Here is a 23712-nt window from a genome sequence, read left to right on the forward strand (position 1 = left end):
CCAATTATAACAAATAGCTAAAAAGTACGTGGACCCAGCGGGCATTTGGAGGGAAGGATATATCACATCGAAAGACCTAACAAGCACTCTTAATGCCTCATTACAATTCATACAAGAAGAAAAAAGTGTGTAGTAGCTAAGCAAACAGAAGCGATGCCCTCGCAGAGCTGGAGTGGTGTGAACAAGGTCTTCGATAGGAAGAGACAATGTACTGGACCCTAGAGGAAGATTCTTCCTTTCTTCCTAGTGGATCAGACCCCAGACCGCAGAGTCACATCCCTACCTCAAAGGAACATCACTGAGGGGAGACACAGGCCCTGAGCACACAGCTCATACCCCCTTCTCATAGCTGAAAGACTTTCCCTAAAGAAAGAGCCCAAGAGCACATAGTCAGGACCACTGTACAAAGCAGAGCTCCAGCCGGCTTCTCACCTTCTCCAAGACGAAGAGAGAGAGGATCGGATCGAGGAAACCAAAGCAGGAGCTGAGGGCAATGATGACACAGGCTATGAGACCGACCTTGGGTAAGGTGACAAGCTTCCAGAAGGAGTGTTCCCCTTGATCCGACTCTTGGGGTTAAAAACAGAAACAGAAATACATCATGGTAATCAACGTCTCTTAGCTTCACCTTTTAACTTACTTTGAGAGGCAAAGCCGATAAGACTATCTGGAAGTAAAAGTAACTGCACCTCTGAATTGCCTGAAATTAAATATTATCGTCGACATTAGCTTCTCAGCTCTTTGGAAGCCACAGCAGATTTTATGTAAAAGACTGACTTCTCCTGGCAGGGCGGCAGTTCACCTGTCTCTCAGCACTTGGGAGGTAGAAGGCGGAGGGAGGATCAGGAAGTCAAGGTCACCCTCAGCCACACTTTGAGTGTGAGGCCAGCCTGGGCTACCTACAGCTAGCTAGCAAATTCCCAAATTAAAACAGTAATCCTTAAGTTTTCAAATGCAAAGAGAATCAGCTGGAATCAGGGAGTATGGGGAGGATTTGAAGGTGCAATCTGGAAGGAAGGCCACCTGGATGGGACAGCGTGCAGTTCGCAGCTGCAGAAAAAGCATCCTTGGAGCTTCACCGAGGATGTGTGTGCCCTTAAGGGGCGGGGGACACGACTCATGGGGCGGTGGTGGTGCAAGTCTTTAATTCTAGCGCTTGGTAGGCAGAAGCAGGTGGATCTCTGTGAGTTTGAGACCAGCCTGGTCTACAGAGGTAGTTCCGGGACTGTTAGGGATGCCCCCAAAACAAAGACAGACGGAAAGAGGGACTCAACTTTATTTTGTAAGACAAAATCCAGTTAATTTTCTGAGGGCAAAATAAACACTACATTGGGAGACTGAGAGGAGGTATTACTGAGTGTTATGTGACTACTTTTGTCATTTAAGACCAGTTCTCTCATCCTCCTAATAGCCCCATGTTCATGCCCTCCTGAAGAGCAGGCGTGGCTACCTGCAAGCCTCCAGTCCTAGTGACTGCTTTATTCTCTCTAGGAAATTTTCAACACTGATCTCCGATCCTGGGAAGACCAACAAGCGCTCTAAATCATGCAGCCATCTCTCCGCCCTCGCCCCGCTCCCCAAGGCAGATTATTTAAGAAAAGATCGCTCTGAAAAATGATGTGGCGACTGTGTGACCCTTAAAACACTCTAAGGAGTTCGAGAAATCACTACGGAGTCCACAAAAAGTACAGCTCAGACACTTGGCGCGGAGAGAGTCCTGTCGCCCGCGTTTCGGGAGCGTGGTTAGATTGGTTACTACGATCCGGGACAGAAGCAACAGAGAACGCTAACTAGAACTTCACGAAGGTCCGGATCAGCCCTCCCTGACTTCCATTGTGCCCACAGTTTTCATCATCGTTCACAACGACCATGCGTACGCAAAGTCCAAAAATTCGAAGAGTGTACGGACTTCTGCTGTTCTCAGTAATAGTCTCAGGAGGTTTTCAGAACACAGAGATTAAGTCAGGACTATCAACCTGTTTCTCAAAAGCAGAGACCTAAATTCAATCCCCAAACTGCCGTGCATACCTGTTTCAATTCAGAGAGGGAACAACTGCCACCTTGTGGCACGATGAGATATTGCCAGCGGGGAGTCAACCAGGTGTGGGTTTTGAATTGTATTGAATTTGACTTGAAAAATGACAAAAGATGAGCTGGAGAGATGGCTCAACCATTGAGAGCACGTCTCTGCAAGAGAAGCAGAGTTCAGTTTCCAGTACCCACATATAGTAGCTCACAACTACCTGTAGCTCCAGCTCCTAGAGAGCCAATGCCTCTGGCCTCTGTGGGCATCCGCACTTAGCCACTCATACTAACACCCAGACACATAATTTAAAATGATAGTAATATAACAAGGCGGTGGTGGTGCATGCCTTTAATCCCAGCACGATCAAGGTAGAGGCAGTCAGATCTCTGAATTCGAGGCAAGCTTGGTCTACAGAGAGTTCCAGGATAGCCAGGGATACACACACACACACACACACACACACACACACACACAACCTGTCTTGAATAACGAAAAAAGTTAAAACAGCAAAAACAACAAATAATAATTAAAATTAAAATAATTTTTAACTATAGAAGATTTTACTTTTAGTCTATCACATTTCTTGTGCATGCACAACAGGAAGACCTGTTAACAGTCTACCGCTCAGTGGTTAAGAACGCTGGGCGGTGGTGGCGCACGCCTTTAATCCCAGTACTCAGGAGGCAGAGGCAGGAGGATCTCTGTGAGTTTGAAGCCAGCCTGGTCTACAAGAGCTAGTTCCAGGACAGGCTCCAAAAGCTACAGAGAAACCTTGTCTTGAAAAACCAAAAAAAACTGGCAGCTCTTGCAGAAGACACAGGCTCAGTTCCCAGCAGCCACACGGCAGCTCACATCCATCTCTACCTCCGGTTTTGGGGGATATGATGCCCTCTTTCTGACCTCTGTCGACACTGGCAGTAGACACACAGGTGCTGACCTGTGTCCTACAGGTAACCACATGAAGGATGAGAACAAAAACCCAGTGCAGATTGACTTCATCAACCTGGATCAGACTCGGGGAGTCTAATAACAGGTGGTTTATTCCCAATGTATTTAAGTCCAGGATAATTTGGGAAAAAGAAAGAAAATAAACGTTTCCTGATGGGATGAATACAATTCCTGGCGCACAGGAAGTGCAGTTACCTCGAAACGCAGCTCAGGGTACATGTCCTTTCTTCCAGGAAGACAGGCTCTAGAGGTTCACTGCCTGAACTAGTTTAAAAGCCTCAGGATCCGATCTGATCTTGCCCATACAAATAGCATAGAACTGATTTGGGCTATTAGCTGCCTTCGGTCCTGGTTGTAGGAGCCTGGGGGAGCCTCTGTTTATAAGGGTCATGTAGAGTGTCAGCCACCTCTGGCCTGGTTGTCAGAACTGGATAAGGCCTGCCCCAACAGATAACACAGATCACCAGACTGTTAATCATGTCCAATTCTCTCCTCGGCATTCAGGACAGAAGAACAGGTTTTTCACCTTTCCCATTGGAAAGGCAATCCTGTATGATTTACATTCCCGGTTTCTCTGGAGAACTGTGGGTTCAGGACCTTAGTGCCATCCCCTCAACAATGCACATGGGGTGCAGAGAAACACACAGGCAAAACACTCAAACGCATAAAACAAGTAAACTTACAAAATAGTTACATTTAAAATAAAAGAATGTACAAAAACACTCGTGAAAAGGAGTGCTTCCCTGGTTTAAGTGAAACCTGCTGGGGAGAACATAGGAAAATCTACAGACTATTCCAAGGGTACTTGGGATCCCCAAGGTTCCTCCAGATCCTGGTAGGATTATTCTCCTTGGAGAGACAGAACTCCCTGATTTACGAACACCTGCCCTGACAGGTGACAGACAGGAAAGTGTGGTAGTCCATTAAGAAGAGCTGCATTGTGATGCCCCTGGATAACTTGTCCTGCAAAGGGGAGGTCTGAGAAAACCACATAGGAAAGAGGACAGAGACGGCATAGGCTGAGTGGGCAGAGGGAGGGAAGAGGTTCCGAATCCACACCACGTGACAGCTCTCCTTCAACCCAGCAATTGCTCAAAAGGTTTTCAGGAGACGGTGCTTGTTTTCTGGATATAAAGATTAGATTTTGAGTCTGCCCGCAATCCCATCATGCTGCAGGCAGAGACAGGAGGGCCAGCCTGGCCTACAAAATGAGTTATGGGGGGCTCCATAGCAAGACCCTATCTCAAAAAAAATTTAATTTACAAGTAAAAATTATGTTACTCAGCAGTGAATGACAGTGATGTTTGTACACATGTGTGAATGGGTGTGTAACAGAACGAGTAATTCCAAGTATTTATCAAATGCATTACGCTTTACCCCACAAACGCTCGTAATTTTTTTGTCGTGAGAACATTTATAATCGACTCCTTTAGCAATTTCCAAGTGCAATGATTTTGCTTTCTGAGGCTGTATTTCCATACTGTCAACAGTGCTATATAACATAATAAACAGCACACACCTTTAACACCAGCAGAGGCAGGTGAATCACTGAGTTCAAGGCCAACCTATTCTAGGATGATCAGGCTACGTAGACAAACTCTGTCTCAAAAAACCAAAATAATGATAATAATTAAATAGTTAATACATAACAAGTAGAAAATTCCAGAAACAAAGAATTTCTAAGTTTTAAATAACTTTAATTATAGTAGTTCTATTTGTTTTATACCTTTATTATTATTGCTGATCTCTTTTTACATATTATCTATTTATTTTATGTGTATGTGGTGCTTTGCCTGTGTGTATATCTGTGTCATGTGGCTGTAATGTATTGTTGCTGGTATGGAAAATAGAAGAAGATGCTCTATCTTGGGACTGGAGTTACAGGTGCTTGTGACCTACCTTGTGGGTATTGGGACTTTGATGTGGGATTTTCCTCTGTATTACCATTTATGAATAAAGAAACTGCTTTGGACCTATAGGAGGGTAGAACCTAGCTAGGCAGGAAAAACTAAGCTGAATGCTGGGAGGAGGAAGGGTGGAGTCAGAGAGAAGTCATGGAGTTACCGGAGATAGACGTGCTAAAACTTTGCTGGAAGGCCACAACCTCATGGTGATGCACAGATTAATAAAGATGGGTTAAATTAAGGTGTAAGAGTTAGCCGATAAGAAGCTAGAGCTAATGGGCCAAGCAGTGACTTAAATAATACACTATCTGTGTGATTATTTCGGTTCTAAGCTATTTCAGTTCTGGGCGACCAGGATGAACAAGTGGCCTCCTTACTACAGGACTTGAACCATGGTCCTCTGCAAGAACAGCCAGTGCTCTTAACCACTGAGCCATCACTGCAGTCCCCTATTGTTAATCTCTTAATTGTGCCTAGTTTTAAATTAAACTTTCCATACGTATATGTGCATATATGAAAACATGGTATAAGGGGGCCTTGGTGTTCTCACCCGTTCCAGGTACAGGTGTCAGTCTTGTGGCATGAGACCCACAAAGAAGGTGGAACTACCCACGGCCACATAGGTCTGTCTGTCTGTCACCGTGATGTAAAACAGACCTCTTCAGGTTCTCAGACTTAGGGTTTTAATGAGAGAACTGGCATGCACGACTGCCCAAGTATAACAGCTGGCAGAAACTGGAGAGCTGATCGGAAGAATGAGCAGCAAGGGATCCAGACACCCAACACCAAACGCTGCCCATGGGTGTGGGAGGAATGGGCAGAGAGAGTATATACAGTACTTAATTCTGCCAGTATGTAAAAAACACTTGGCTACTTTCCTAGATGTTGTCTGCATCAAACTTACCAGTAACTTAAAGAGTATTCTTAAACAGGAATATTCAGATTTGAATTATAGCCCTAATGTTATCGACTTAGGAATTATTTTTTATTATTATTTTTAAATAGTCTGTCTTAGCTGTCTTTTCCCATTTCCTACTGCAATAAAGAGCTAACAATTTTTTTTCTTCTGTGCAGAATCTAATCTGATGTTTCTATTTTTTTAAATTAAACTTATTTATCTTATATGTGTGTGTTTCCTGCATGTACATATGCACAGCACATGTGTGACTGGTGCCCAAGGAGGTCAGAAGAGAGCACTGGATCCCCTGAAACTGGAGTCACCGTGTGAGTGCTGGGGATTGAACTCAGGTCCTCTGCAGAAGTGGCCAGTACTCTTAACCACTGAGCCATCTCCATCTCCATCTCCAGAACTTCTTAATTCTTAGTCCAATATCCATCAAACCAGGACACAGACCCGATGCTAAATCAAGGGAAACAAACGGCTCCTTACAAGTGCTGAGATGATGAGCTCCCCCTTGTGGCTCACTGTGATATTGCCTCTGTTGTGCCTCGTTTCCCAGCTCTCCGCTAATTCTCCAGCTCTGTTAAATACTAACCCCGTAAGTGTATGCTATTGATCAACCCTATTAAAAACAATGTTTACAGTGAACATAACTCTGGTTGGTAAATTTTATCCAGACAAAGAGAACTAAAAATGAGCCACAAGTATTACCTAATGGAGCAAGGTGTTCTGTGTTCCTTGCACTGATTAACTCTTACCAGCATGTGGCACCTTCATGACAATACGCTGGAAGGTTGATTTATATGGGGATAAAAGCTTTGAAGCCAGATTGTCTCCCCTCACTGCTGCCAGAGACCTGTGTCCTTGTCACTGCTACACGAACAGGTGAAGCCCCACTGGAAAGGAAGAATTGGCCATGCCCTCCTATGATGAATGTTTTATGACAGAATGACACACTGTCCCACGCTATGCCCCAGATGGCCTGGAATTCCCTGTGTACACAAAGTTGGCCTGGAGTTAGGAGTGGTAGAGGCAGCCTGTTCTAGCTAGTGAATTTCAGGATACCCAGGTCTGTTGTGGAGTATTCCTGCGTGAAGGTGTGTCACTATGGTTGGTTTAATAAAAAGCTGAACAGCCAGTAGCTAGGCAGGGTTTACAGGCCCAGAGGACACTGGGAAAAAGAAGGGTGGAGAAACAGAGAAAACAAGATGGGCAATACCAAGATGATGGTAATAAAGCCATGAGGCAAAACGTAAATTAATAGAAATGGGTTAATTTAAGTTATAAGAGTTAGTGAGAAACAAGCCTAAGCTATCGGTCGAGGTTTCATAATTAATAATGAGTCTGCGCATCGTTATTTGTGCGCTGGAGGCGCAAAGGAAAGTCTGCCTACCCAGGGCTATGAAGAGAGACCGGACTAAAAATAAAGGAATAAAGAAAGAAGAAAGAGCTGGGCGGTGGTGGTGCACGCCTTTAATCCCAGCACTTGAGAGGGAGAGAGGAGGATCTCTGTGAGTTCAAGGCCAGCTTGGTCTACAAGAGCTAGTTTCAGGACAGGCTCCAAAGCCACAGAGAAACCCTGTCTCGAAAAACAAAAACAAACAAACAAAAAAAAAACATAACAAAGAAAAAAAAGTATTCCACTAACTGAGCTGCATTAAAAATATCATAAACTAATTACCCATATTTTAGGAAACAGAACCAGTTCTTGAGGGTCCTACAAAGAAGTGTTACACAAAATATATGGTAAATGTATTGTTTACAAAGGTGCGAAAGTAAAGCTAAAATTCTAAAATGAGTATTAAAGTTTGAACTTACCGTAACTAGGCAAAATACACAGGTTGAGTGGTATCATGAGCAGAACTAGGCACCCCAGAAGAATAAAAGGCATCTCGTAGCCAAAGGATTGATACAAAAAGCCACCTAAAGGGGGACCTACTATCAACCCCAGTCCAGAAAAAACCTCAAGGCTCCCCTAAAAGTGAAAAAACAAAAGAAAATTTAATTGTGTTATAGTTGAAGAATTATGACTGTCAGGCATGATAGCATATATCTTCAATTTCAGCACTTGGAAAACAGAGAGAGGCAGATGGATCTCTGTGAGTTCCAGACCAGCCAGGGTGACATAGTAAGATCCTGTCTCAAAGTGCCTGGTACGGTAAACCTAGCCTACCTGTGGCTGACAAATTCATGGGCTCTAGAGGAAACCCTACTAACTGCCATTTTCCCAAACAAGTAGACTTTGTAACCACATTCAAAATATTTATCCTTACATTCCCGGATAAGTGTAGTTTTCACCCTTTACCAAAGAAGCTTCTTTTTGGAGCTAATAGAGACCACTACAGTGACCTACAAGTGGTCAGAATGCAAAGCCAACTGACCGCAGGATGCTCAAGGCCAGCTGACACACCTGCATCACAGCACCTACCACCGAGTCTCAGGGAACACCAAGGAATAAGTGGCAGAAAGACTGCAGAAGCCAGAGGCCTAGGACAGCTGGAGCCAGAGGCTCAGGGCGGCTGCAGCCAGACAATGTCCTCTTCACACGACAGGAAAGCTGCATCCATAAAATCTCAACACTACTGTCGCCTAAACAAGGTAAGCAATGAGTACTCAGTCTGACAAGTCACATGGATGGGGATAGGTAACAAAGCTTTATTTTATCCCCAGATGAAGAGCTATAGGCAATCAATGGCTCCTGAGAAAGCAAGAATCAGTTTCCCCCAGGGGAGAGCCCCCTGATAGGTAGGTTATCCAACCCAGCAACAGTAAATGGGCTCAGTTGGTTGAGGTTGTATTTACAAAGACACACACACATATACACACAGATACATACACCTGTACACACATGCACACACACACACACACACACACACACACACAGTAATTAAAGAGGAGAGCAGGATGGAAATTATGTATGAAATTTTCAAAAAATTTAACAAAAAAAAGGAATTATGAGAGCACTTCTTGAAAAAAGGTTTTTAACACACACACCTACACACACACACACACACACACACGTTTGTTAATACAATGTTGTGGTGACACTGTTTGCAATGTCAAGCTAGGTGTGGTGACAGGCACCACGTGCAATCCTAGCACCCAGGAGAAAGAGATTATTGGCAACAAGACCAGAAGTTCAAGGTCAATTTTTGAGTGTTCTAGTCAGCTTGAGTTGTGCGAGACTGTGTTCTAAACAAACAAACAAAAAGATGCAAGTGATTTAAATCCTCACTAACAATTTAAATAAAGAAGATTTACATCAGTACAATGGAATTGTACACAGCCAGGAAAGAAAGAATAAGAATGGTTTTTATAAATTGACACCGAAGACCTTGCCTGTGAACTTGTCGGTATAATCAGCAAGTTGTTAAGCGGTGTGAGGAGTATGCCATGTCATGTGTAGAGAAAAGAAGTGGGGGGGATCATGCTGACACTGCATGTACATATATACATGCGTGTACGCACAGATACGCAATCTTGGGAACAAGCCTGAGATACTGAGCCCCTTGGGTGCCTGGACAGCAGATGTATATATGAAGTCAGAACAGCAAAGGTATGTCAAACATTTGCTATATTATATAGTCCATTTTATAACTTTTTATTTTTACGCTGCATAAGATTAACTAAAGGTAAATAAGACAGTCCTATGGAAAAGATATTACTGTTAAGGACATTGTACCACCTTAAACCTTTAAATACACCCATGGCTAACAATCTCAGTTTTAAAATCCACGGAGTACACAGAGCCCTTGAGATTCCTGACATGTGGAATGCATTGGCTTTGGCTGCAACTTTATGTGGAAGATCAGGAGGGCAAGTCTACTTTCCCCTGCCGATCTCAAACGTCAGTGGATGACCGCTGTAGGGATTTCCTGGACAGCACTGTCCAGGGTGTTCTCCAGAACATCAGCTCTTTGAAAGGTCAATGAGTTTTATGTGGAAAAATCTGACCCACAACCAGGCTGACACATGCAGAAGCCAGTGAAGTCAAAATTAGACGGCACGCCTCAGATGAGGCGGAAGTGCTCTGACCATTTTCAAGATGACCGCTGGGACTTCTTGCACATGTGGGGACAGTAGAGGAAAGAGGCCCATGAGACAAGCCCCTGTCGTGAGGGAAAACTTCCAGAAGAGAGAAAAGCTATGGGCAGTTCAGCCAGGACCTACTCACGGGATCACAGGGAGGCAGCAAAATGCTATTCAGAAGAACGAAAAGTGATTCTTTAAAAAAAAATTGAGGGTGGGGATGGTGTTAGAGAGATGGCTCAGTACATAAGAGCCCCTGGAGAGGACCTGAGCTCTGTTTCCAGCACCCACAGGGTGGCTTACAGCCATCATAACTCCAGTTCCTGGGGGCTTGATTCCCTCTTCTGATTTCTGTAGCCCTGGAACACCTGTGGTACGTATACATACATGCAGGCAAAACGCTCAAACACTTAAGAAAGAAAACAAATCTTTAAAAATTATTTTAAGGGTGATTTTAAAAACTGGTTGGGACCAGTGTTTCCTCATCAAGGTGCCTATGCAGAGACCAGGAAGAGCACCTAAGAGACTCGAGATCACTGCCTTTTTACTTCTCTCTTTGGATACAGGATCTTGCTGTGTAGCCCTGGCTGGTCTGGCATTTGCTGTGTGGACCAATCTGACCTCAGCCGCAGAGATACACCTGGCCTCGGCCTGCCGAGTCTGGGGATTAAAGCCATGAGCCAGCATTCCAGGCTTCACCAGCTTCTTAAACCCTCTCCTCCCACGGTAGAGGTGTCATAGATGGTTGTTGTATGACATTTTGATTGCATTTTAACAATAAAGTTTGTTTTGAATCAGAGGGTGGAGCTAGCTACTAGGTGACCAAAATTAACCATAGAGGTGTTGGAGGACTGAGGACAGATAGATAGGAAGTAGTAGGGCGGGAATTAGAGAGGGTCTCGGCCCTTTTGGATGGAGGAACGAAAGAAAGAGGTCACCTGTCCCTCCTCAACCGCTTCTCTGATCATTCAGGTTATTACCCCGATATCTGACTTCCAAGATTTTATTGATAAAGAATAATTAGGCCGAATGTGGTGGCACACTCCTTAAATCCCAGCACTCGGGAGGCAGAGGCAGGCGGATCTCTGTGAGTTTGAGGCCAGCCTGGACTACAAGAGCTTATTTCACGACAGGCTCCAAAGCTACAGGGAAACCCTGTCTCAAAAAACGAAAAAACAAACAAACAAACAAACAAAAAATTAGGTAAACATTTCAGACGGTCGCCATTTATTTGTTCTTGTTTTCCAGAAAATGACTCACTGTGTCACCCACGCTGGCTTCAAACTTTTGATCCTCCAGCCTTCACCTCCTAAGCTGTTACAGGTATATGTCACCACACCCGGAAATGCTCTGCTTTTAATTTTCACACTTTACTTCAGGAAATAGAAGTCAGGATAAAAGGAGGAAAATACACAAGAGAGTGGGGGAAAGCACGTAGAAACAGATCAAACAAATGTTTTGGCCACATGAAAAGGAAAGTAAGAAAAAAATTCAAATTACATACCAAGACAGTAGCCACATTATTTGGGAAAGCCTTTGCCAGGATAGAGGACGACGCTGTTATCACTGCACCAAAGCCTATGGCGTCGACTATTCTCACCAGAAAACACATGACAATAAATATGGGTCCTTCTGGAAGTTGGTCCAAGACACTGAAAAAGAACACAATTGCCAAGTGTCAAACTGGTTCTCGTTTTTTAATGCACTCTGCTTCTTGAAGACAGCCATACTAGCCAAAGTTATTAGACAAAGTCTCTTTGGAAATCTTCCAAAGAGTTGGTTGGTTACACTTTCTACAGGGAATTGCTGTTTTTAATGTTTGCTGTAATTCGAGACATAACGACAACTTAGCTGTCTCCCTTCTGTTGAGATTTCTGATATGATAATACTAAGTAGACCTCTTTGGAAATCAGAAGTCCCCTGGACCTGCAGAAGACTACGATGGCAGGATCCACCTTAAGTATCACAATCAGAAGATACTCAAGTCCCTAACATATATATATATTGCTTGCGATAACCAATGCTCATCTCACGAAGTGCATTTCTACTTTTAAATATTTGCTGATGTATTATGGTGCTGTGTTAAACTCAAGGCTTCACCCATGGTAGTAGGGAAGTACTCTGCTCAGAGACCGTGTTTATAGCCCTTAAGTTACTTCCTGGATACTTTTGAAACCTGGTACAATGTAAATGTTACGCAAACAGTTAGTACACTTCTAATTGGAGAATATGAAAGAGCAAGGCCACACCTTTAATCTCAGCATTCACAGGCCTAGGCAGATAGATTTCTATGAGTTCAAGGCCATCTGGGTCTACATAACAAGTTCTAGGCTCCTCATGGCTACACAGTGATACCCCATCTCAAAAAAACAACAAAAGAAAAGGAGGGGTCTAGGGAGCTCGTCTAGGAACATTGCACCAGAAGAGGAGAAAAGCAGGAAGCTAAAAAAGATTTCTGAAGATGCTGTTTCAGCACCTGTAGCCAGTTGTCCCTGGGCTGATCCTGTAAGAAATAGAGTCTCTGTGACTCAGAAGACTACTGAGTTCCCATCATGAGCACCCACAGGAGTCCTGGTGGAAGAGTTCGGGAGCCACTGTTCTGTTCTTTCTTTTGCGGTTTTAAGACAGGTTATTTCTGGGGCTGGAGAGATGGCTCAGCGGTTAAGAGCACTGACTCTTCTTCCAGAGGTCCTGAGTTCAATTCCCAGCAACCACATGGTGGCTCACAACCATCACATAACGAAATCTGGTGCCCTCTTCTGGGGTGCAGGTACACATTCAGGCAGAATACTGTATATGTAACAAATAAATAATCTTAAAAAAAAAAAAGACATGGTATTCCTGCATAGTCTAAGCTGGCCTCCAACTTGAGATTCTCCTCCATTGCCTCCCAAATGCTAGGATTCCAGGTGTGCAGCACCACATCTGGTTCAGCAGGCAGCTTAGCAGGTGACCTTGGAGAGCTCTCTTCTTAAGGTCAAGAACAGTTCTGTTTGCTACCCACCTCCCTCCACCACTCACAGGTCACTCATCTGAGAAGAGTAGTGATTGGTATTGATGGGTTTAAAGAGTCATTGACTGCTGGGCAGTGGTGGTGGAGTACGCCATTAATCCCTGCACTCAGGAGGCAGAGGCAGGTGGATCTCTGTGAGTTCTAGTCCAGTCTGGTCTAAAAACAGTCAAGGCTACACAGAGAAGCCCCGTCTCTCAAAACAAAGCAAACGAAAAAGAGCCATTAATGGGTGAGTAACTGGTTCAGTGGGTAAGGTACTCACACCACACACTTGGCAACCTGAGTTCAATACCTGGAATCCATGTAAAGGTGGAGCGGAAGGAATGACGCCGCAGTGCTCTCCTCTGTCCCCCACAAGTCAGCACCCCCATCAGACACAAAGAACAATAAAAGTTTAAGAAAAACTTCAAAGCCGTTAACTCTGAAATCCGCCCATGTTTCCTAACAGATTAGAAAATTACTTACCCAAAGAGAATTGTAACTCCTCCTGAGATAAACATCCCTGCTATAAACATAAATTTGGCTCCGATCTGTACAAGCTATAATAAAAGTCAAAGAAGAGCGATAAGTGGATTGCTTCAGCAAGTTTACATTTACATAAACATACACATATACATAAAATCCACTACATCAGAACATAGAAAATTGCAGGAAAGCATGTGTAAGTTAATGCATTAAATTAATTAACTAATTAAAAAATGGTAATACAAACTGTATATAAACATGGAAGGGACTAACTAATCAACCACCATGATAGAACTGTATTTTTCTATAAACATATTTTTATGATAATTCATAAAAATGTAACACTACCATTTCTATATACATAGACATTCTAGATTGGTAAATTACAGTAACATACCACTTGATTTTTGAAAGTTGAAATATGTATATGAACGCCAATACTCACGTATTTTCCGAACACTAAAGATGCCAGCAACTCAAATAAAGCATAACATCCGAAGATCGCTCCAATCATGGTATTGCTGGCCCCCTTCTTTTCTGCCTTAGAAGAAGCAGAGATGGGAATAAAATTGAAAAAGCAAAAGAGCACTGGCGGGAAGACAATAGAACTGGGTCAGAACAGCACCTTGTGACTTTCATGTACATATAGTAATTCCCATGATTTGGGGAGGCACTACAATGTCCATAGGACGGGCATTCTTTTTGTAGATATTAACTTACCAAGTAGCAGGTTTCACATATACTTAATTTTGGTTGCTCCTGCCCCTACTCTATCTCTCTGCTCAAACCTTCCTATTTCTGTTACTTAAAAGGTTTATTTTAAAATAAGTAGGGTAAGGAAAATCAGGAAAGGGGATGGTAAAATCTAGACACTGATGTGAAATAATTCACTTAGGATGCCTATAAAGAATTCTCTTTATCTGGATAAAAGTCAGTATTACAGAATGTTAACACACACACACACACACACACACACTACTGCAGATGAGAAACCTGGACTCTTCCTTCAGTCACGGGACTCAGGAAGCAGTTGACGTGACTGACTTCCTTTTTAATGTCATTTTTAGTTACAGAATTGCACTCCACCAAAAACAGAAGCAATAAGAATCACATGCCAGTTGTCAGTTCTCGAAGAAAATAAACAAAACCAAAAATCTTTAAGAAGAGGAAATGCCATGAATGGCAAATGGAGTCATGCACATCATGTGAGGGCCCAAGCAGTCTGCTCCATGACTTCTGCCATGCTTAACCTGGGAGGAGTTTGCCTTTCTGTGAGCAATGCAGACAAAGGAGGCTCCCCACCGCCCACACTCTCCTGACACCCCAAGGTATCTTACTCTCCATATGCAGGAATTATTAACGTAGATAGCCTGTTCCACCAGGGACCTCTGAACTTTGCTACAGATGACGTAGCCCTTATTCTGAATCTACTTTTATGTGTGTGTCTGAGTGTGGGTATGTGTCCCACATGTGTGCAGGAGGCTATGGAGGCACAGGTCCCCTGGGAGTGGAGTTGCAAGCAGTTGTGAGACACTATGTTGGTGCTGGGAACTGATCTCATGTCCCTTGCAAGAGCAGCAAGTTGTTCTTAACCCCTGAGCCATCTCTTCAGCCCCTAACTGTGCAAGTATGACTGCCCTGTGAGCCCCAGTGAGGTAGCTGCCCAATGAACCCTAGTGTGGCAGCGGCCATTGACAGAGCTCTCTGCTGCCCCCTATAGGAGCCTGGGAAGTTCTTTTCAGACAGCTCTACTCAGCTGAAGCTGAGCTTCTATTTACTTTATTATCTTTTTATGGCTTTTTGAGACAGGGTTCAGTGTAGCCCAGGCTAGCCTAAGACTTGCTACGTAGCTGAGGCTGACTTTGAATTCCTCCTGATTCTCCCGCAGAACTCAGTCTCCTAAGCACTGAGATTATAGGCCTGAACCATCACCTTTATGTGATGTTCATACGATGCTTGGGTCCAAAGACAGGTCTTTGTACGCACCAGACAAGCACACTACCAACTGAGCTGTGTCCCCAGCCTGAAGCCCGTATTCTTTACTTCACTGTAGAGAAAGAATTTCAAGACAAGTCAAAGGGCTGGAGAGACGGTTCAGAGGCTAAGAGCACCGGCTGCTCTTACAGAGGTTCTGAGTTCAGTTCCCAGGAACCATATGGTGGCTCACAACCACCTGTAATTTGCTCTGGTTCCCTTTTTTGGCATGCAGACTGAACACTGTCTAAATAATACATAAATAATTATTTTTTAAAAAATAGACAAGTCAATATGAAGCAAAGTGGGAGCTTAGTATGAGGTACAGATGGAGTCTATTATATTCTAAATAGATTTAAGAATAGACACTGGCGAGAGAAAGAGAGGGTGGAGCTGAGGGGTGGAGAGAGGCACTCATGAATGGTTAGTGCACACCCAGATGTGGTCGTGTGCTTCTCAAGAGAGGCGTACTCTACCTGTCTTTACAAGAGCCATGCAAATGTGCCCTTAATTTTCCCTCTCTTGCCTCAGATCGCCACATTGGGCTATTGCTGTATCCATTGAAGGGTTAAAATATGCTTTTAGCTGAGCGTGTGATACACACCTTTAATTCCACAACTCAGGAGGCTGAGGCAGAGGGATCTCTGTGAGTTTGAGGCCAGCCAGGTCTCATAGCAAATACTAGGCCATCTAGAGCTACACGGTGAAACCCTGTATCAAAAAAAAAAAAGGAACAATTTTTAAGGATGAACTATTCAACTTGGTCTGAGAGTGTGAAGCCTGACCCTCACGAGGCTGTCCTCTGAGTCAGCAGTCACTTCTACACAACTTTTCTGTGTCCGGCTGTATGTTAGCCATGAGTATTTATGGGCAGGCGAGTGGTTTTAATTCGTCCTCTTGTCACAGCGTCAACTCTACACAGGTGTACACACCTGAAAACCCTCCAGAATGCATCCTTGGGTCTGGGCAGACAGATGAGCAGTTAAGAGCGGCTGGTGCTCTTGCATGGCTCACAACCATCCATGACTTTAGTTCCAGGGAACCTTGTAGATATTTGGTTTGTGTTTTAGCCAATAAAGCTTGCCTGAAGATCAGAGTGCAGAGCTAAGCCACTAGAAGGCAGAGAGTGGCGGCGCACCTTTAATCCCAGGACTTGGGAGACAGAGCCAGAGGAACTGCTGTTTGTTCAAGGCCACCCTGGGCTACACTAGATTGAAGGTGTCTGAAAGAAACAGAGCTCACACAAAGGTGATCCCAGCACTTGGGATCCCACACCTTTAAACCCAGCACTAGGGAGGTAGAGACAGAAGTGATATGGCCAGGCAGAGAGAGGAATATAAGGCAGGAGGAAATAGGAACTCAGTGCAGTCTGAGGTTTGGTGGCAAAAGGTGCAGTCTGAGAACAGGATCACATTTTCAGATAAGGATTTAGGAGAAGTAAAGCTATCTCCAGTGGCTGGCTGCACTGCTTCTCCAATCCTTCAGCTTTCACCTCCTAATATCTGACTCCAGGTTTTGTTTATTAAGACCAAACAGAATTTGCGTTACAGAATCTACCCTCTTTTGCCTCTGAAGGACTGCATGTATGAGGTACACATACAAACATGCAAAAAATAAAATAAATAAATCTTTAAAATATACACATATATATTGATTTTTTGAGACAAGGTGTCTCTGTAGCTTTGGAGCCTGTCCTGGAACTCGCTCTGTAGACCAGGCTGTTCTCAAAATCAAGAGATCCTCCTGGTTCTGCCTCCCGAGTGCTGGGATTAAAGGCGCGCACCACCACCTCCCAGTACATAATTCATATTTTAAAAGTGTGTTCTCTACAGTAGCCACGGTTGCATTTCTTTTCCTTTTTTCCTCTAACCACAGTCTGTGTGTGTGTGTGTGTGTGTGTGTGTGTGTGTGTGTGTGTGTGTGTGAATACACAAGCATGAGACTACACAGGTGCTTTCAGATAGGAGCCTACATACGAGGCCAGAGCAGGACACTGGTGTCTTCTGCTCCTGCTCTCCTCATGGCCTTCAGACAGGGTCTCTTGCTGAACTAGCTTGGCATTCGGCTAAATGAGGCTCACTAGTGAGTCATTAACATCTCCCTGTCTTGGGCTAAAGAGATGGCTCAGAGGTTAAGAGCACTGACTGCTCTTTCAGATGTCCTGATTGCAAGTCCCAGCACCCACATGGTAGCTCACAGCCATCTATGATGAGATCCAATGCCCTCTTCTGGTGTGCAGACAAAATGTAGACCAAACACAGTATGCACAATAAATAAATAAATCTTTAAAAAAAAAAACAAATTCCTTGTCTTTGCCTGTTAGTGTTGGGTTACAGGGCATGTACGGCTACGCCTGGGGCTATGCCTGGGCACTGGAGAATTAAACTCGGGTTCTCATGCTTGCAGAACATGTGTTCTTACTGGCTGAGTCATCTCCTCAGCCCCTGCAGCCAGGAATTTAAGAAATACAATTTCTCCATCCCTTCCCATGTAAGCAGTGTGAGAGTTATGGGCCAGGAACTGGGACACAAAATGAATTATATGTATCCATCTTATTGTAATGTTATAATACACAGGCTTTGTTTTTTAAAAATGATATTACACTGACTGTGTGTGTGTGTGTGTGTGCGCGCGCGTGTGTGTGTGTGTGTGTGTGTGTGTGGACATGCGTATGCCATGGCACACATGTAGAAGTCAGAAGACAACATGCAGAATCAGTTCTCTTCATCTACCACACGGGTCTAAGGGAAGGGACTCAGTGCCTTTACCCACGGAGCCATCTTACCGGTATAGTCCTGGCTTGTACCTCTCATCTAGCTTGACTAACAGGTTATAAGACCTTCTCATTCCAGAGGGTTCTGTCTCATACCCTGAGGGGAGGAATATTATAAAGAGAACAAAAAAGAACCTGACTGTCATGCGTGACTGACGTTCTACACCCAGTCCATAAACTGTCATGTCTACAAGGCCCTGAAGGCACAGGGCTCAGAGTTTCTACACAGCTGGAAATGGGGATGCTCCTAATGCACAACTTGTCACCCAGTGCATTACCTCATGTGTAATAAATCCACACCCTTAATGTTTCCCTGGATTCTGTGGCCAATTAAATAAATCAATCGAATCCAAGAAGGATGTATGCACTCTAACTTATAGTCAGTCAGTCACAAGATCCAAGTTAGACATGGCATCTGCCGCTGGCATTTGAAGGCAGGGGGCAGTCCTGGCACTGCAATATCTCCAGTGACAGTCACGGCTGTCCTGAATTAGAGGGCACTGCTGTGGCTACTACAGAAGAACTGCTTGTTGGAGAAAAGAGAGACGTCACTATGCTTTTTGAGGCCACGGGGAAACTGACTTTCTGTTGGTTTTCCCCTTCTGTGCTGGCTAGTTTTATGCCAAATTGACACAAGCCAGAGTGGAAAGGAAGGAGCCATGAGTGAAAAAAATGCCTCAGAGGCTAGGGAGATGGCTCAGTGGTTAAGAGCCCTGGCTGCTCTTCCAGAGGTCCTGGGTTCAGTTCCCAGCAACTACACAGTGGCTCACAGCCATCTATAATGGGATCTGGTGCCCTCTGCTGGCCTGTAGATGTACATGATGACAGAGCACTCAAAAAATGCCTCAATAAAATCAAGCTATAAACCTTGTGGTGGTGATGCACGCCTTTAATCCCAGCACTCGGGAGGCAGAGGCAGGTGGATCTCTGTGAATCTGAGGCCAGCCTGGTCTAAAGAGCTAGTTCCAGGAGCCAGGACTGAAACCCTGTCTCAAAAAAAAAAAAAATCAGGCTATAGACAGGCCTGTAGGGCATTTTCTTAATTAGTGATTGATGGGGCCACCCTTAAGCAGGTTCTATAAGAAACCAGACCAAGCAAGCCATTAGAGGCAAGGTAGTAAGCAGCACCCCTCCATGGCCTCAATATCAGCTCCTGCCTCAGGGTTTCTGCACTATTTGAGCTCGTGACATGACTTCCTTCAGTGATGAACAGATGTGGAAGTGTAAATCAAATAAACCCTTTCCTTCCCAGCTTGCTTCCTGGTCATGCTCTTTCATCTTAGCAATAGAAACCCTAACTAAGACACAGTCTAGGACCTTAGAGAGGTGGTTCTCAAGGACCTCGTTGGCATGGGAGGCATATCAGATATCCTGCACATCAGATATTTGCATTACAATTCATGACTACAGTTATGAGGTGGCAATGGAAATAATTTTATGGTTGGGGAGTTCTCCACAACATGAGGAACTGTATTAAATGGTCATAGTCTTAGGGAGGTTGAGAACCACTACCTTAGGGGTCATAGCCTTAGGAAGGTTGAGAACCACTACCTTAGGGGTCATAGCCTTAGGGAGGTTGAAAACTGCTGCCTTAGGGGTTCCCATCCATTATTTTTCTCACAGAACCCAAATCTCTGATGCTCTCCCATCGAGCAACTCCTGAGCATACAGTCCAGGGAGGCAGAGGAAGGCGGATCTTTGTGAGTTCAAGGCCAGCCTGGTCACAAAGTGAGTTCCAGGACAGTCAGGGTTGAGAAACCCTGTCTTGAAAAACCAAAAAAGAAAGAAAAACAAAACAAAACAAAATAAATATGCCATCCACTCTGCTCTTCCCCGACCACATCTGCAATGGCGCACTCCTCTCTGCTATTTACCGTAGAAGCTTCTCTTTCTCACACCACACCTCATCTCACCTCAAAAAGTCTCAGTACCACGCCTTTCTCCTTGGCTCGATTCTGCCCAAGGAGAGTGAAGCAATCATCCCTCCCTCCTTCAGCACCATCACTCCTGACCACCTTTACCTTAAAGGATACCCCAAATCTGACTCGATTCTCCTCCTTCTTTCCTCCCGTCCTTTTCTCCTATTTTTGGTTCGTAAGGAACAAAGAAGACAGGGACACTTGTTGGCTTTTCTTTGCCTGGGTATATCTACAACTCCATGAACCCAGAGTAGGAACTTAGCCCTGTAGTGAAACTGGACTAACTGGGAAAGCCCTTCACGTCTGAGACCGCTATTTTAAAGTAACACAGTGGGAGCCTCGCTATTCTCTCTCCTCGTGGGATGGCTGCGGGCACCAAATGGGTGGCAACATGTGGTGGAAACCGTGAGTGTTGTATGGGTATGGAGCCACGTTGTTCCTTTAGCAGAAAAGCCTCTCTGTTAGCACACCGAGTGAAGGATGGCATGCTGTTAAGGCAGTTTGAGAACTGAGAAGTTATCAGTGTCCTGCGGACCGAAATGTTGGCGAGATGCACAAAATAAACATGTGGACATATTGTCTGAACTCGTCCAAACTAGTTCCCTTCAATCCGTATTACATGCATGGACTGCATACTCCTGGTGGATCTCCGTGCCACCAGCTACAGTTCCTAAAATCGCGCAAAGGGCAAAGATTAGAGGGAGCCTGGCAACGTTAACCAGGTCCCTTCCTTTGTGTAAATATTACTGCTGCAGTGCATAATAAATTCAGAATGAATCTCCTGGCCTACGCCGCCCTCAGAGACAGATTCTGACAGTATGACCATGGCTGTTTGGAACTCACTTATAGACCAGACTGGCCTCCAAATTCCTAGAATCCACCGCTTGCCTGTGCCTTCTGAGTCCTCAAATTAAAGGTGTGAGCCACCACACTTGGCTACAAACAATCCAATTCTATTTATGTTTAGGAATATATATATTCCCCAAACCAGCATACAAAGGTATAGTCTTTTGGCAACATTGGTATCTGATCATTTGGTGAATCTTTTTTTCATCTCTAGAAGCCCAGTAAAGATTAATCAAACTTCATGGTAAAATAAATAATATGTAGAAAGTCAAGTCTATTTTGGGAATTACCCAGCAAGAGGATGTTCTTTTTTTCTGATATTAAACATTAAGAAATATTTTTTTGGCAGGGGAAGAGAGCGAGGGAGATGACGCTAGGTAATGTGCTGATTGTGTAACCCAGAAGACCTGAACCCACATAAATGCCCAGGACCCACATAAAACGCTGAGCTTGTTGGCACACATCTGTAATAGCAGCCCGGAAGGGGAGAGGGGAATGGAGGCACACATCTCTAAAAGGAGTCCTGCGGGGTGGAGGCAGAGGCTTGCTTGCTAGCCTGTCAAGCTGAACTGGTGAGCTCCAAGTTCAGTAAGAGACCATGTCTTAATGAAGATGCCTGACATTGATCTCTGACCTCTGTGCATAAGTGGGCTAATATCCATCCCCAACACACACATACATACAGCATGCACATCATTATGCAACACACACATAGTATCTATACTGTAGGCACATTTTTATATTTTATTTATTTTGAAAAATTTTAATTATGTGTGTGTGCATAAGTGTCTAGATGGAGATATTTACATGTGAGGTGTCCACGGAGGCCAAAGGCACCAGATTCCTCTGGACCTAGAGCTAAGGATGGTTGGATAATTATGAGCTTCTTGATGCGGCTGCTGGGTGAGCTCAGGTCCTCTAGAAGAGCAGGACACACTCTGAACTGCTGAGCCACGCCCCCTCCCCATCCTCTTACATTCATACCCTTAAAATTAGATAACTAAAGAGCTTTCTAGAAATTAGTTTATATGGATACAAAAATGTCTTACCTCCTTGGGAAAAAATGGTCCAAGGATGGAATAGGCCATCATGCAACCCAAGTTCATGGAAGCTGCTGACACCAGTACGTAAATCTGTTCTCTTGAAAGTCTCCCGGATGTCTCTCTTGTACTTCCTCCAAAGCCGTCCCCTTGAAGGCAAGCAGACAGCTATTATAGGGGTGTACTTGGGATTCTGAATAAAACACACAAGTGACATTTTACTGTGGCGTTACTAGACTCTGAAAACACTTGCTGAGCTAAAAGGCTATTCTAAATATAGCCGCTATGACCCAACAAAACAACCCTGGAACATCACTACAAATTTCAAACATTGTTTTCATGCATAGGCTCTTCTGTTAGAATTTCAGTGCAGAAAATAAGCCATCTGGTCTACCTTGACTTCCAGTGAGACAGAAATCCCCTCCAATGATGAGTACAGCGTGCTTTGTCAACAGCAGCATCAGGCTCTAAAGATGTCTCAGTTTCTCAAGGTATTGAGACTTGCTACATAGACTCAATCAGGATTTAAACGTTTAAAAACGGGAATGTAAGCTCTCTACCAGTCATATCATTGGTGAACTTTAACATTCTGGAAAGGCATGACTCACGAGTATGTAAAGAAGGTCATTACCAAGTCATTTGCAACACTAATTACTAGTTTTTTTGCATCAACTCGTTAAGCATTTGTTCCCATATTTAAACTGTCAAAGAACCAATCAATCACTCAGTTTCAAATGTCCAAGCAGATTCCTTAGCCGTTTTAAAATTGAATGATTCTGAGGGGGAAACAAAAAAGAAGAAAATGCATTTGATCTGCTGCTTTTCCAGAGGTAGCCACTGTAGGCCCGGAGGAAAACTCCTGTGCAAGATAAGAAAGTCTCAAGAATTCTTTATAAATGCCCGAGTTGAAGAAGGGAAACGAGAGAACGTTAAACGTAAGGAGAAGGCAAGGGAACACCCCGAGACCAAAGAAAACAGTTTAGGCCTGATATACGGTGGTAATTTGAAGGCATTCTGAAACACCCTACTTAAAAAGCAGAGCATATATGCATATGCAGTTCCCAAACCGGAGAAAAGAAACGCTGGCGTGGACTGCGTAGACAGGTCAGGCACTACCCTGGTTGAAGGTCTCAGAATAGGGGAGGAATAAAAGCAAAGCTAAGCATACTGGATCCTAGTTTAAAGAGAAAGGCCTGAAGCCAGTGGCAGCGCGCGACTGCGCTGATCACGGTCACCTCCTGTCCCCGCAGGAGCAGGGGACCCCGCTGTGTCCATGAGCCGCTGCTTCGGTTCGCCGGCGACACCGGCTTCAACCGCCGCGGACTGGATGCGCAGGCAGCGGTCGCTCTACCCGTCCTGGACTCCGCATTCCCGGTCCAGTGGCGGAGATCCGCGCCGGCTGCAGGAACCCTTCCAGATCCCTGGAGCTGGGCATTAAGGAGCGCGAGGGCGGGTGGGGGCGGAGCTGGAGTCCCCGCCCATGCGGGTCGCAGGCTCAACCTCTGGGTTCCGAATAAAGTAGAGAAAGACGGATCTTGTATTCTTGAAAGAAAACTAGGCTCCTGCCTAAAGGGTGTGTGTGAGATCGCTGAAGGACAGACACCACAGAAACGGAAGTGAAGGAAACTTTGTGTTACACCTGCAGAAAAAAAATGTATGCAGGAAAGATAAGGAGCGCCAGGGAAGCCTGGCTGTGGGGACGTTCTGTGGATGCAGGCGTCTGCGTTACAAAATGTTTGCTCACTTTCTGTGTCTTCCAATGACAAGGTCTGGTTTTTATTTATTTATTTATTTATTTATTTATTTATTTATTTATTTATTTATTGTTCTTTGTTTAGTTTTGTTTTATCTCCACAACTGGGATCATGAGGCTT

The 23712-nt window shown here is 44.4% G+C and overlaps 1 protein-coding gene across 3 annotated transcripts in view; it reads right to left on the reverse strand.

The window, feature by feature from the left end:
• The window catches only part of Slc18b1 (solute carrier family 18 member B1), a 31902-nt gene extending 8638 nt beyond the window's left edge, over window positions 1-23264 (reverse strand). The window contains exons 1-7 of one of the 3 annotated variants that reach the window (XM_048425232.3): window positions 23074-23264; window positions 21848-21987; window positions 13732-13827; window positions 13287-13360; window positions 11313-11460; window positions 7598-7754; window positions 433-569 (exon numbers count right to left, since the gene is read on the reverse strand). In XM_048425232.3, the coding sequence (XP_048281189.2) occupies window positions 433-569; window positions 7598-7754; window positions 11313-11460; window positions 13287-13360; window positions 13732-13827; window positions 21848-21987; window positions 23074-23113 (792 nt within the window). In that variant the 5' untranslated portion in view covers window positions 23114-23264. Of the gene's footprint in view, window positions 1-432; window positions 570-7597; window positions 7755-11312; window positions 11461-13286; window positions 13361-13731; window positions 13828-21847; window positions 21988-23006; window positions 23026-23073 lie in introns of those variants that run through there. The other 2 variants (XM_048425233.3, XM_048425235.3) reach the window with 2 other exon arrangements.
• Window positions 23265-23712: the final 448 nt, after the last annotated feature.

The sequence above is a fragment of the Myodes glareolus genome, chromosome 1 (assembly GCF_982192425.1).
Source record: "Myodes glareolus chromosome 1, mMyoGla1.1, whole genome shotgun sequence".
NCBI lineage: Eukaryota > Metazoa > Chordata > Mammalia > Rodentia > Cricetidae > Myodes > Myodes glareolus.